The 13,398-nt window shown below is 48.1% G+C and overlaps 5 protein-coding genes across 5 annotated transcripts; 3 read left to right on the top strand and 2 right to left on the bottom strand.

Moving 5' to 3' along the window:
- Positions 1-754: 754 nt before the first annotated feature.
- Positions 755-1,300, top strand: FMAN_03544 (uncharacterized protein; the record flags this gene model as incomplete). The annotated part of the gene is made up of 2 exons (XM_041832375.1): positions 755-1,154; positions 1,206-1,300. The coding sequence occupies 2 exons, from the start codon at positions 755-757 to the stop codon at positions 1,298-1,300; spliced, it is 495 nt and encodes a 164-aa protein (XP_041682845.1).
- A 615-nt stretch (positions 1,301-1,915) lies between these two features.
- Positions 1,916-5,834, top strand: FMAN_03543 (uncharacterized protein; the record flags this gene model as incomplete). Its single annotated transcript, XM_041832373.1, has 6 exons — positions 1,916-2,612; positions 2,749-3,122; positions 3,172-3,667; positions 3,746-4,617; positions 4,665-5,312; positions 5,361-5,834. 6 exons carry the CDS (start codon positions 1,916-1,918, stop codon positions 5,832-5,834), a joined length of 3,561 nt encoding a protein of 1,186 aa, XP_041682844.1.
- Positions 5,835-7,345: 1,511 nt separating this feature from the next.
- On the bottom strand, positions 7,346-9,338 carry FMAN_03542 (uncharacterized protein; the record flags this gene model as incomplete). Its single annotated transcript, XM_041832372.1, has 10 exons — positions 7,346-7,441; positions 7,500-7,582; positions 7,630-7,675; positions 7,726-8,266; positions 8,318-8,579; positions 8,629-8,784; positions 8,839-8,908; positions 8,955-9,010; positions 9,061-9,209; positions 9,256-9,338. 10 exons carry the CDS (start codon positions 9,336-9,338, stop codon positions 7,346-7,348), a joined length of 1,542 nt encoding a protein of 513 aa, XP_041682843.1.
- Positions 9,339-10,090: 752 nt separating this feature from the next.
- Positions 10,091-11,693, top strand: FMAN_03541 (putative monoamine oxidase N; the record flags this gene model as incomplete). Its single annotated transcript, XM_041832371.1, has 4 exons — positions 10,091-10,268; positions 10,316-10,563; positions 10,613-11,460; positions 11,507-11,693. 4 exons carry the CDS (start codon positions 10,091-10,093, stop codon positions 11,691-11,693), a joined length of 1,461 nt encoding a protein of 486 aa, XP_041682842.1.
- Positions 11,694-12,209: 516 nt separating this feature from the next.
- On the bottom strand, positions 12,210-13,269 carry FMAN_03540 (uncharacterized protein; the record flags this gene model as incomplete). Its single annotated transcript, XM_041832370.1, has 2 exons — positions 12,210-12,487; positions 12,543-13,269. The coding sequence occupies 2 exons, from the start codon at positions 13,267-13,269 to the stop codon at positions 12,210-12,212; spliced, it is 1,005 nt and encodes a 334-aa protein (XP_041682841.1).
- Between the last annotated feature and the right edge of the window lie 129 nt (positions 13,270-13,398).

Genomic DNA, 13,398 nt, shown 5'->3' with positions numbered 1-13,398 from the left:
CCGCTCTGATTAACCTGTATGTATATATATGGTGGAGAGCAAGGGACCTTGTTCTTGTCTAGTGTCACCTGTCTAACGTTCCAACGGGTTAGTTTCTGTTCCACTTAGACAATCCTTGCCCATTTAGCCTACGGTAGCACACCAATTGACAACACTCCGCATCACGACTGCAACTTCATGGATAACTTGATCCTCAACTATCTGGACTTTTCTGACATGATTGAGACATAACACAATTACCAGCTATGAGAGAGTCACGTGCCTCTCGCTTAATCAGCAGCCAGCTCCTCGAGTATAAATTCTCTTCCTCCTCCTCTTCAACTTCCTCCTTCTTTCCTCCTACATATTCTTCATCGATCAGACCGGCAGGGCTGCGTTTTTCTCTTCTCTGCCATTCGGAATTATCAAGCACGTCTGCTTGGAATCGTTGAAGTCGGCTATTCTAAACCTTTGACGAATTCAGAGCCATCAACAACCTCTTTATCTTGTTTTGCGACTTAGCGCCAAGTTCGCGATTCCAAGCAATTCTAAGCACGTCTACTTGGAATCATTTACTCGGATCGGCAATCGTGTTCTCGATCCTTCAATACCATTCTGCACCTAAGATCGCGATACCACACTTGCGTCTCTCAAAGTACGATTTACGATTCCAAACACGTCTGCTCGAAATCAACCATTCTTAGCTTTTCAAGCACCCGTGCTTGGAATTGCTGAAATCGAATCCAATTGTGACCCGAGCAGCATCCTCGCCAACATGCCGCGTCGGGCTCCAGCGAAGAAGACGACCGGCAAAACCCCCCGACAAAGCACCGCATCCGAGGCCCAGGAAGCCAAAGACGCCGCCAAGCATCATCATGGCTTTATCAGTCTATTTCGCATTTTCGACGTGGAAAAGACTTGCCCAGTTGCTCCAAGTCTCAAATGGCCTGCGTGGGTCGAGCAGCACAGCGACTATAAGCACGTGTTCCACCAGGGCCCGGAGCGAACACAACAACAAATTGGTGGTGAAGATCGCGAAAAGCACAAGAAGCGGAAGTATCCGGATAGTATCTTGATTCAGGAAAGCTTCGTTGTCGACAATCCCCCTTTGCAAGTTGCCAGGTATTGCACCTTTCAGGGCATAATGGAATTCTTGTCGTATATCGACATCATTGGTAAGACAATTCGAGCAGGTCTGCTTGGAATTATGCTAACCATACGTGAAGTCCCCGAGATTGTCGGCAAGGCTGCCTTGTTAGCTGTGAACTTCCGACCCAACGAAGACACGATCAATGCCAATGCACCAGGCTCAATGGTTTAGAAGACCAGGGACAATGCAGAAGGAGATGAATTTGAGTTTCAGAAGTTCATTGAACAGATATACGAAAATTTCCGAGTCCTCGATGTTGGGAAAAATGCCTCATCTATGCCAAAGCCGACACCAAACGACGTCTTGAAAGCCTATGACGAAGACGAAGACATCAAGTCGTTTGTCGACCGGGTAGCGAAGCTTTGTCCCAGGCCTACTTTGATCCCCGTCCTCAACAAGCACGTGGACTCCAGGGTGTTGTTGAACAAAGAACAGATATCTACAAAGGCATTTGTTCTTGCCCATGCTGTCCAGATTCTCCTCTTTGCTCCCATGGACTAGGACAGAGAGCGTGTTTACTCTCGCGACAGAGAGAAGTATGTTCATCGATTTCCAACTCCTGCAGAATTCGGTGGCGGTACTGGAACACAGGTCGCAGGCTTGTTTTCCATGGAAGATCTACACCGTGCCATTTTGATCTTCTACGCCCTTGTTTGCCGTCGATCTAAGCGTACGGCTTGGATAACGCGGACCCCATCTAGCAACGCCAACGAGGCGGGGTTCGTAGGCTACTTCGATGAGTCCGCGGCGGCGCTTGCAGAGGTTCCGGAGGTTGGCGACACGGTCATGGACGTTTCTTTCGTGGCGGGTGCCAAATTTCGAGCCAGTGTTAAAGAGGAAGGCCTTGGGCGACGGGTAGCCCAAAAGGCTTGGACGAAGAAGTACCGAGAGCAGCAGATGGATGGCGACAGAGACATCAACCTCCTGAGTGATGATCAGATACCCCCGGATCCAAATGCCCCGCCTGCAGTGAACGGAAATCAACATGCCGATGTTTGCACTGCGTTGTTGGAGTCCGTCCAGTCCACCCGACCGAAACTGGCCATCGAGGCGAGAATTACTGACGCCAGGATCAAAGATATGGACCCTTTGAGCAAGGCAAGCTTCAAAGCTGTTATTGGATGTCTCAACTCTGTCCATGGAAAGCATGATTTTGACACCAATTTGGCTCGGCTTCAGGCAACGATCACACATGTCGACAATTTTCTTCCAGGCACTCAGATCAACGACTTCATCAGAAGCCAGGAGGAGTCTGAAGTTGTGACTGAGTTTCGGCGTGCAAACCCTGAGAAAGAAGCAGAGCTGGTAAAGCTCAGTCGCCATCAGTACGCTCTGGAGCACGTGCTATCGTCGCTTCAGCCAGAACCGTCTAAAGAAGGGCTGCAGTCCCTTTGTGCAACGTTTGGGATTGCAGAATGGCCTGATCTCAGACTGTATCCTGGCAGCGAGGATGTTGAGTCCCTCAAGCCCCACCAAGTGGAAGGTAAGTTTTGTTCGCCTTGATGTTGTTGGATTCCAAGCCGGTCTGTTTGGAATTGTGACACACAATACTCAAACACGTCTGCTTGGAATTGTAACCGCTTGTCAATACCACTGACATACTAACTAATGTGTGCCAGATGCTGTCAGCACCGTTCAACGTGGAGAGACTTCCTGGCGACATACCTTCCTTTCAAACGACATGGGAACGGGCAAAACCAAAATCTACTATAGCACCATCGTCCTCAATCAAAGACGCCAAGAAGAGCGTTATAACATGGACATGGAGACTCGAGGCGAATCGGACATCAGGTTTTACCCATCCCTTATTCTCACACCAGTCAATTCGATTTGCCAGACCTGGAAAGAGGGCCATGAGAACTTCAAAAATCTCGACATCATTGTCTACTACAGCACGCCCAGGGAGTTCCCGGAGAGGAAAGCAGATGTGGTTGATAACAACAGATTCATTAGTCTGTTGAATCATTTCGCTGATCGTGCGCATGATCCAAAGGTATTTCAAACAGCCCTGCTTGGAATTGTGAATCTGACATCTTCAATAGAATGGTCGCGTCGTTATTATTTCCACGTATCCAACATGGTCCGGCCGCGCCGTTTTGAAGAGAAAGCGACCATTTGTGTTCAAGGATGGCAAAGCCCCGGCATGGGTCATGAAACAACGAACGAAGGCCAGAGACGGTTCTGAAGCCCAGGATGAGGATGTCGAGGATGAGCAGGAGGAAGCGACCATCAAGAACTACACCACCAGTGAGCTTAATATGGACGATATCGAGTTTATCGCCCAGAACGAAACCAAGGCTGCCGAAAAGGCCGACGCCAATCTCATCGAATGCCTGTCCAAAAATAAAGCCTTCTCTAATGCAACATTTGAGTTTATTGTTGCTGACGATGCTCACGTTGCCAAAAGGCTCAACGGAATCTATAATCACATGCTGCGCCTTCTTGACTGGAAGAAGCTTTTGTGGGTGACTGGCACCCCGGTTCAGAGTTCTTTTAGAGACTTGTTGTCTCCTCTGTCTCTCATGTGGGCAGCTTATGGTATTGAACTTGACGTCGAACTTCGATCAATTGGCTAGGTGCCAGGGTTGTACGACGAGAGCTATGATCCTTATACAGAAGAGAACAAGTTCAACGACGGGAAGGATGTCACGCATGGCATCTTCACTGAAGCCTTCTTGACAAAGTTCCCCCAGTTTGCCGCACTCAAAGATGTTTTCAACAAGTCTGGCGGCAAGTGTCGCCTCTGGATGACCAACCCGGCCATTTTCCGCGCTGCTGGTAGTGCATTCAATTGGGGAACAGATGCTGGTCATCTTGTTGTGCGACCGATCTACAAGATGCTCCAGGTTCGCCGTACCATGAGGACACTGCTCAAATTGCCGGATGGAAAGGTGTGCTGTCCTGCTCAGGATCTACTCCCTTCGACGATCGTCCTCGAAGAAGTAACACACGACGAAACGAAAGAAATCGTGGATGTTGTTCGAAAAATGGGACAAGATCAGGCAAGAAAGCTGTTCCAGAAGAAGATGAAGGAATCCAGCATCGAGGATATGCATCGAAGCGGTAACTCTGAGACCATCAATCGTCAGATCAACGACTCTCCTCCCAAGATGAACTATGGCGAACACAAAAAGGGTGTCCTGACTTCATTTGACTGGCGGAACTACAGACTCTTGTACCCAGATAATCCGGTCATATTTGGGGAGCAAGACGCCGTCAACCAGTGTATGAAGGAAGTACGAGACCCCAAAACTGTACGGACAAATTCGCAGATGGAACGAGAGAACAAGAAGCAAGCGGCATCATCACCACCAGTTGTCGGTGTCGACAAAGTCCAAGAACTTCTTCGCGACGACATCAACGGTGGACTCAACTTCTTCTTTCATCAGACAAACACCGACCCATCCCAACTACCACCGAGCGACCGTGCTGGCTATATCCACTGGCTCTGCTACACCAGTCCCGTCATGACGCGGACCTTGGATTTGGTATGGCAGTATGTCAGAGGAGAAAGAACGTGTCCTTGTCTATGTAGATTCACCATGGATTCAAGCGTAAGTGCCAACCCTTGCCGAGCTCGAGCAGGCTTACTTGGATTCGTTTTTCAAGCGCATCCGCTTGGAATTGTGACAATATGCTAACTGTATACGATAGTATCGTGGTTCAGCTGTTTACTATAGCTGGTTTCGATGTTGTTACCGTTCGCCCCTCCGACAGCTCCAGCATCAAAAACAACATTATTGCCAAGTGGAACGACCCTAGCTCAGGCATCGAGGTATTTGTCGCCAATGCGAGTAACATGGGTACTAGTGTCAATATGCATACCTGCTGCTGCAGAGGCATTTTCATGAACTGGCTTATGACCGCAAAAGCCATGCTTCAAATCATCGGCCGCCTGATCCGAATCAACCAGGCCAAGCCTGTCAAGTTCCACCTCATCAAGTTGAAGAACAGCTACTATGACAACATAGAGCGCATTTGCGTCACCAAGTGGGCGAACCAGTTGTCTGCAGAAGTTATGCTCCCTGACTGGATGACTGATGCGATGCGTGAGATTTGCATCTTTGAGCTCATCAAGACATCCTGGCATCAGCCTTTCAACCGCTATGCCTGGGTTGTTGAGCGAGGTGTCAGCGGGCACGATTTGGAGTATCATTCAAACGACATGATAGGCCTTGGACACGTTTTCTCTGTCGTTGCCAAGTTGCTGCTGGCTAATCCTAAAACTCAGATTCAGGATTGGTGGACAGAGAATGTTGAGTGGATCGTCGACGGCTGCCGCGAGCTCACGTCCACCTTTGGATCTCCGGAAGAGATCGAGGCCCACCTATCCAGTCGACCCGAGGAGCTTTCCAACCACTTCTTCGAAAGGCTTGTTGCTGCTGTCGCTAAAGCTCGCGATCGAGGCAGCAAAGAGCGGGGAGCTGCGAGCCGTCACAACCAGACGCGTCGGGGTGTCGAGGATAGAAAACACGAGCAGCAACCCGGCGATGAGTTCGGCTTGGGCAGTGATTCTGAGGATGAAGAATCCTTGGATATCGGCCACATGGCCCAGGAGCACGAGGAATTAGGGCAGGCCGAGATCGATGCGCCCTTCTCTGATACAGCTGGGCCCGAGACGCGGGACAGGGGCATAAAGCGCAAGGCGAGGGACGATGGCCGCGATGGAGGTACCATCAAGAAGCAGGGCACTGGTACTGACTAGGCTGGGTATATGGCTGGAAGGACTAGAGGCAGAGGCAGATGGAGGTGATGAACTTTTGGTATGGGGTCTTTATAGTTGAATGAGCTTTGAAATGATACGGCTACGGGGGCTCTTCTATAGTAAAAGTATTATTCACAGGGACCCCATGTATTCTTGGTATGGTCAGCATCTAATTAATTGGTTGCACAAACTTTCTCCTTTATTGCTTGTGAAGTACTTGCGTGGTAAGTCTCTCACCGTCATCATACCTCCATTATGTTCTCAAAGTTATTACACCTTGATTCACGTCTTTCCGATATGATCAACCCCCTGTGCGTAGTTGTCATATAAAATGAATCGTCGGCTTATCCGGTGGTACATCACTTGATGAATTACAAATGGTATGGCTTCCGTTGTGCTACAAAGCTGAGACAAACTTTCATCCTGCAATTCGACGTAACAGTACGAACCAAGACAGTTCGACATCCATCATGATGTGAAGGAACGCGACGTTGGACTACAGCCATCAATATCGGGCCGCCGGCCCAGATCAAGCTCTTGAAAAGCTGTCCTGAGTTCGATTGTTACAGCAATCTCTTCTTCCGGCCAACCTGATGTAGTATCATATGAGCCAAGTTCTGTCTGCCGGAATAAGCTTTCAACCACAAGTCTCAATTACAAATAACATATCTTTGCAAGCTTGAACTATTTGATTCCTTACCCCGTTCTGTCGCTTGCCGACTTCGAATGGCTGATATGTTCTCCACTACCAGCGTCTCCTTCACCTCCTCCTCTACCCGACTTTGACCAGACTAGGGCCAATTCGCCTACCTCCCGAGGATTACAGAAACATGCCTATTTGCGGCTTTGTGCTCCTATCTCCCCCACTCGCCAACGGACTAGGAGTTTATTGGTGATCACGTCTGCCGCGTTGTTGGTTAAAGTGTTCGAAAAGGTCTTTGCAAATAGCCAGGGTCTACACGAGCATTTGAACAACATCGCTCACAAGTTAAGTGACTCCAATCTCGTTAGCCGTACACCATTCGCCGATATATTTATTCCTCTACAGAACCTCCAGGCTCATCATCGAAAGACGGCTACAAGGCTGTATGAGCCGGAACCAGCCTTTCAGTCCATCCTACTTTTTCAGACATTGCGACTTCATTCAAGTTCAAACAATCTTCAACGCTTGATGCAGAGGTTCCCGACCCTTGGCCATACTGCAGCACCATCGTTCTCAACTAAGGAACAAGGTTGAACGTTCCAAACACGACGGCCCTAAGCATAACCTAAACTGCGAAAGAATTTGGAGCAGTTTAATGTAGTTTAGTGGAGCATTAGATCAACCTAGTCAGACTTTTCTTGCTTCTCAACAGTCATGGCTTTGAGAGATTTGTCCTTCGAAGAATGCTACTGTTTGCTCGCAAACTTGCAAGTCACTGTTCTCCTCTTATCACTTCTCCTAGCAATGATCTGAAAAGCATTTATTGTTATAAATATCCTCTGATTTGCAATAGATATCGGATTAAGAGTCAAGCCTTTGTTGACGTTTCAGACTTCTCCTGAACTGCTTCTATCTCATGTTCTCCTTTGATCTGTAAAGGCTGTCCAATGATGGCCTCAAAGTTCTGGTATTGTGTTAGAAGATGAGCAAGACTTTCATTTTAGACTCCGTGGTTGACTTACAGGGCCTTCAAAGGTCTTGCCATAGACGATCCAGTACAGAGCCAGAAGTAGGTAGAAAACGCCGACGACAGCGGAAACGTAGTCTGTCCAGATTAGTAAACTTCTAGGTACTGAGGACAGATATGCTTACTCATGGTATTAGCTGACACGGGGAGGGCAGTCGGAAAACAGAAGAACTGCGAAGGGTCAGCGAAGAGTTGAGAAGACCAGGTTATCTTATACTTACGATAGTGATGACAACGACAAAGACACTTGCGATGACATTGACAGCAGCACCAGTCCTCAAGCCCATCCTGGCCGGTGTCTTTCTTGTCTGGTACTCCTTGAGGATACTTCTGCCTCTAACCAACAAGGCAATGACAGGTCCGACATAAGATACGTTAAGAAAGATAGTGCACGAAGCAATGTAAGCACCGAAAGCCACAGCAAGACCAAGATACAAGAGTCCAAATAGGACGTTGAAGATGAAACACAAGGTGATTGTGCGGACGGGGACATCTAGCTTCGGTTCAATGTGCGCAAAGTAGTTATGGCAGATGATACCCTTGTCTCTGGCCATGGCGTAGAGAAGACGACTTGCGCTGGTGATACTGGCTGATGTGCCGTTGATGAAACAGACACTTAGCATGAGGGCTAGGATAGTGGCAGCGGCACGACTCTTTGTGCTTTGGAGGAAGAGTTCGACGATAGGCATGCCTGTATTGGAGGCGAGGATCGTTTCTGGGTCTGTGAGGCAGAAGAGGATGACGAGGATGAACAGGAAGCCACTGAACCATGTTAGTAAACAGTCCTGGAGCAGAAGGGATAGAACAACTTACGTGACACCGCCAATGACTATTGCTAGCATCATTGCTCGAGGTGCATCTCTCGATGGGTTAGGCATCTCTTCAGTTAGATGCAAGACAACATCAAACCCAATAAGCGACAGGGCAGATTGGAGTAAGCCAAGGATCCAAGCGACACCATCTGACCAACCAGTCTCATTTCTGAATTCTGTAAAGACCTGGCGAGCATCGGTCTTTGGTGACATGGAAAGGAGGATGATGCTCATGATTACAACCGAGAGGACAGACCAATACACTATCCACTGTGTAAGTTGGTGGGACGGGATATGCTACAGGGGACTTACGAGCCATGTCATTCCAGCGACCGAGGATCTTGTTGCCCCAAACGTTGCCGACCGTTCCGAAGGTAAGTATGGCGAGGAAGAAGAGATATGTCTTCCATTGTGTTGCTTCGTATGCGTTATCCGATGCGACGACGGCTGCTGCGGAGACTAGTTGAGCTAAGTTATACCAGTTAGTAATCGATTTACTGACGTCCATTTGCGATATCTTACCAGCAAAGAAGGCTTGAGTTGTCACAATAGTCAACCAGCCAGCAATGTTGGTCCATCCAACGAAGAAACTCTTTCAAGTGTTAGTCTTTGTTCGTCAGTTACTGAGTTCAGCGTACCATAGGCCGTTTCCACTTCGGTGTACAAAGAGCGTACATAAAGTGGTACTGTCCACCTAGAAGTAATCAGCCATTGTTCCTAGGACATACTCGAATCTGTTCTTACCAGCAGTTGGCCAAAGTGCTGCCATCTCTCCCAGACTAGCAGCAAGAGCCAAGTTGCAGAAAACACAAACTATGAATCCATAGATGAACGACACCGAGCCCCCAGAGGGGAGAATGTACGCCATAGTACCAGCGAGTGCAATCCATGTACTGACGAGGGTTAGCCATTGCCAGGAACAAACAGGGTATGACGAACTTGAGAATGGCAAAGGCCATAGCGACCATGGTCAAAGTCGAGAGACGCTGCTGAAGAGCGCCCTCCTGCGTTGAAGAAGTCATCTTGGCTATTGTTGCGTTCTGTTATGATGGAGTGTTTTCTCGTTGGAGTATCAAAGGAGAAAACGCTTGACTCATATACTCGTTTCCCAAGGTCACACGGCCGAGCCACTTGCGTTGATAAGACCTATCAGGGAAAGGGGGCCACCGTTGCGCGAATCTCCAACAGCACGTCAATCTACACTGCCTTGACTGTCAACTTATCATTCAAACACTTCCAATCTGCCGAGATATCCTGATAAGACATGGTCCATTACCCCAGGTTTTGCGATATCAGTGCATCTCCACTGAATATACCGAATCCGGCAGATTTACGAGAAGAATGACATAGTTCATTGGTTTCCGGGCTGGCCAAGGAATTGGCTTGCTAGCGCCAACCTTGATGCTGGGTCCTAGCGGATTGCGGGGGAGATCTAGATTGTTTGGGTCTCTCGCGAAATTACCGGATGCGGTAATTCGCGTCAGAGATAACTGATATCGCGATGGGGCGAGATCTTCGTATCGTGAGGTTTTGGACTAGATAGAGGATCATCGTTATCTTCTCGAGAAATTTCCGTTTGGGGAAATGGGCACTGGGGGCGAGGATGAGAACACGGACCGAGGATAAAATGAGTAGCCGTCCTCGACGATACTTCTGGTTGATTCTGCCTATCATTCTTGTTTTGTTGCGCAAGTGTCTTTAGCATTCGAGTTGTATTGACTCGAGGGACGCGTAATTCAGTCTTTGTTATCAAGCTTGAGCAAAAGTCTTAACAATGTCTTCTCGAGACGGCTTCTCATGGACTGAGTCCCAAGGACTCAAGGCTGGTGTTCCATGCATTGGAGCCATCAACCCTCCTACCAACCTCTCAGACAAGAACACAAAGTTTGATGTGATTGTTGTTGGTGCTGGTTACTGTGGTCTAACTGCGGCTCGTGATGCAGCCGTTGCTGGTGAGTATAAGCTCTTCCAACCATGGCACATAGCTAACAAACACCAGGCCTCAAAGTGTTGCTCATTGAAGCTCGTGATCGCATTGGAGGCCGGTCATGGAGCTCAAATATCGAGGGCTATCCATATGAAATGGGTGGTACCTGGGTATACTGGGGACAACCAAACGTATGGCGTGAAATCTCTCGATATGGTATGCAAGATGAACTTGAGATCTCATATGACTTCTCAAGAGGTGTCAACAAGTATCTTCTGGTAACACCTGAGGGCACTCAAAAGTTCACCCACGAAGAAGAGGTAAGTCCAGAATCTATATGAGGTCAAGAATCCAGACTAACGAACCCAGGATCAACTAATGCAAAATGGCCTTGAGAAACTCGTCAACATCGACGGTCAAGGCGGTCGAGAAGCATTAGTCTTCCCCCACAGCGCAAATCTCGGCCCAACAGCCGCCAAATACGACCGCATGTCCATTGCAGACCGTCTCGCTGAGATCCAAAACGATCTAACCCCCAACGAGCGTATATGCCTAGAAGCCTTTGTGCTTCTCTGCAGCGGCGGCACCCTTGAGACCACTAGCTTCTACGAGTTCTTGCACTGGTGGGCTCTAAGCGGTTATACATACCAAGGTTGCATCGAGTATCTTGTCAAGTACAAGTTCAAGGGGGGCCAGTCAAGCTTCTCTATTCGTTTCTTCAAGGAGGCTTTGGCGAGTGGAAACTTGACATACTCTTTCAGCACACCTATTGCTTCTGTCAAGAGTGGTCCTGCCGGTGTTGAAGTTACTGCGAGAAGTGGTCAGAAGTTCAGAGCGCTGAAGATGATTAGCGCTATGCCGCTTAACATTCTTAACGATGTGCATTTCGATCCTCCTCTGATGCCTGGGAAGAAAGCGGCGGCGGATATTGGTCATGTCAACCAGTGCACCAAAGTTCATGCCGAGGTTTCTGATCGAGATCTTCGCTCAATGACTAGTATCAGCTATCCTCACAACAAGCTCTCATACGGCTTTGGAGATGGTACTACCCCTGCTGGTAACACTCACATCGTGGCATTTGGTGGTCAGCACAACCACTTCCATCCCGAGGAGGATATTGAAAAGACCAAAGCTGCTTTTCAGGGCTTTTCTCCGATGGATATCAAGCGCTTGGTCTTTCACAACTGGTCCAAGGATGAGTTTGCAAAGGGGGCTTGGTAAGTCATGCAACTTGCTTTGATATAGCGGAGCTAACAATTTCAGGTTCTTCTCTCGACCTGGTCTGCTGACCGATCATCTTGGCGACATGCGAGCCACGCAGGGCAACATCATCTTTGCCTGCTCCGATTGGGCCCTTGGATGGCGTAGTTTTATTGATGGAGCCATTGAGGAGGGCACGCGAGCTGCCATGGCGGTGCGTTCGAGCCTTTCTGAGCGAAGCCATCTGTAGTTAGAACCAAGGAGCATTATAATTTGTGTAGACTGTATCAAAAAGCTGAGGCGGGCATTCCTTTTTTCTATTATATCATTAGATTCACATTTATCTGAGTATTAAAGTATTCGTCTCTGAGTTTCTTATACCTAGTGTTGAATGCGTCAGATCAAGAAAGGGTCATTTTTGGTAGAAAAGCTCGATGTAGTTGAAGAATTTCGTTCTACAGGAGACTTGGGCTAACTTTAAATTACAAATCCTGGTAGTTAATGGTGATCTAGAACTGAGCACTACAGGTGTTACAGTAGTTTCTCTACCTTGATTCCAAGTTCTCTGCTGATTCAATAAGTCTTAACTGCAATACATCTAGATAATGATTTAAGCATTACATGATAATGACTAACCAATTGCTATAGTATAAAGCTGATAAATGGAAAACCTAGATGATAACTCTTTTGCCGGACTTAGAGGCATGCTAGCTGGTGCCTTTGTTCTTTTGGCTAAGTTGTAATTAGGTTAGTTAGCTTAACACCACTACCGGCCGGTAGTTTGATCCATTTTCGCAACTTCATAGGCCGAGAGGAGCCGCCCGAAGCCGTCATAAACCACCAATTGCCCATTCTCAGCCTTCTCATCCTCCTCCTTCCAGGCTTCCTTTCGCCCATCTCTCCAACTTTGTATCTCTTGCTTCCTGTTCCTTGACATCCCCAGGCCGTCCAAGGGATCGCATATACTAAAACCTATCTCTTGGAAGGTTACAGCATCAAGACGACCGAGAGCGACATTCAGGTCTACTATATCAGCAGTATAATCTGGCAAACGTTAGCTTCACACAATCTGATAGGGTAGTAGGGCGGGTGGACTTACTGTCAGGCAGTCTGCTTCTCACATAGTTGCGCGTGAACAAGAACACGTATAGCTCAGGATTAAGATTTTCTTGAGGCGGAAGCATTATGCTGTCGCCATAGCGCTTCATGGTGTTACTGATCTCATCGCGCAGATAGGTTTCCACGAATCTGTGGTGCCACAGCTTGGATAGAAGTGGCTTGTAAAATGCTGTTGATGGCCCATAGGAAGACCGCGGACAAAGATTTAGAATCTCTGTGCTCATATTGACGAGATCTTGGATCTGTGCGAGGTTCTCCTCCCAGTTGTCAAACTTCCGCCGAAACAGTTTAGACTTGCCTCCATGAACATAGTGTTCCAGAAGTCCGACCACTTGATGTATGTTCTGGCGCCTTTTCAACCGACGTCGCATCCTCGCAACCAGCAAAGCCAGAGGGATAAGCTCATCATTATAGAATATCTCTCGGATGTAAGAAACATTGTGTCCGGGGATCTGGTCTTGGTTCGCTCGGTAGCAAGCTCGTACTGACGGAGAAGCCGCGGCGAGTGATGCTACATCGCACATTGAGTCGAGTTGCTCGAATACTTCGAACTTGAGCTCCGCTGGAAGCTTCTCAAAGCAATCAGCTTTCTCGAATTGGGGTCCAGTGTCTTTTTGGAGGTAGAAGGTCAGACAGCTTAAAGCCAAGGATGCGGCGGCACCAACAAGAAAGATGGTGGAATCGCTCGTGTTGCGGGACATTTCCATAAATATGGGTGATGAATGGTGTGTGTTGAATAATGAAAGATATCATGGGATTACCGTCTTGCTAGCAGTATGAGGTTTGGTCAGCAAGACTTGAGCAGTTGTGCCTCACATGAATGAATTACAGGAAGT

This window comes from Fusarium mangiferae (assembly GCF_900044065.1).
Source record: "Fusarium mangiferae strain MRC7560 genome assembly, contig: FMAN_scaffold006, whole genome shotgun sequence".
In the NCBI taxonomy this organism is placed as follows: domain Eukaryota; kingdom Fungi; phylum Ascomycota; class Sordariomycetes; order Hypocreales; family Nectriaceae; genus Fusarium; species Fusarium mangiferae.
This window is presented reverse-complemented; position numbering and strand designations above follow the sequence as displayed.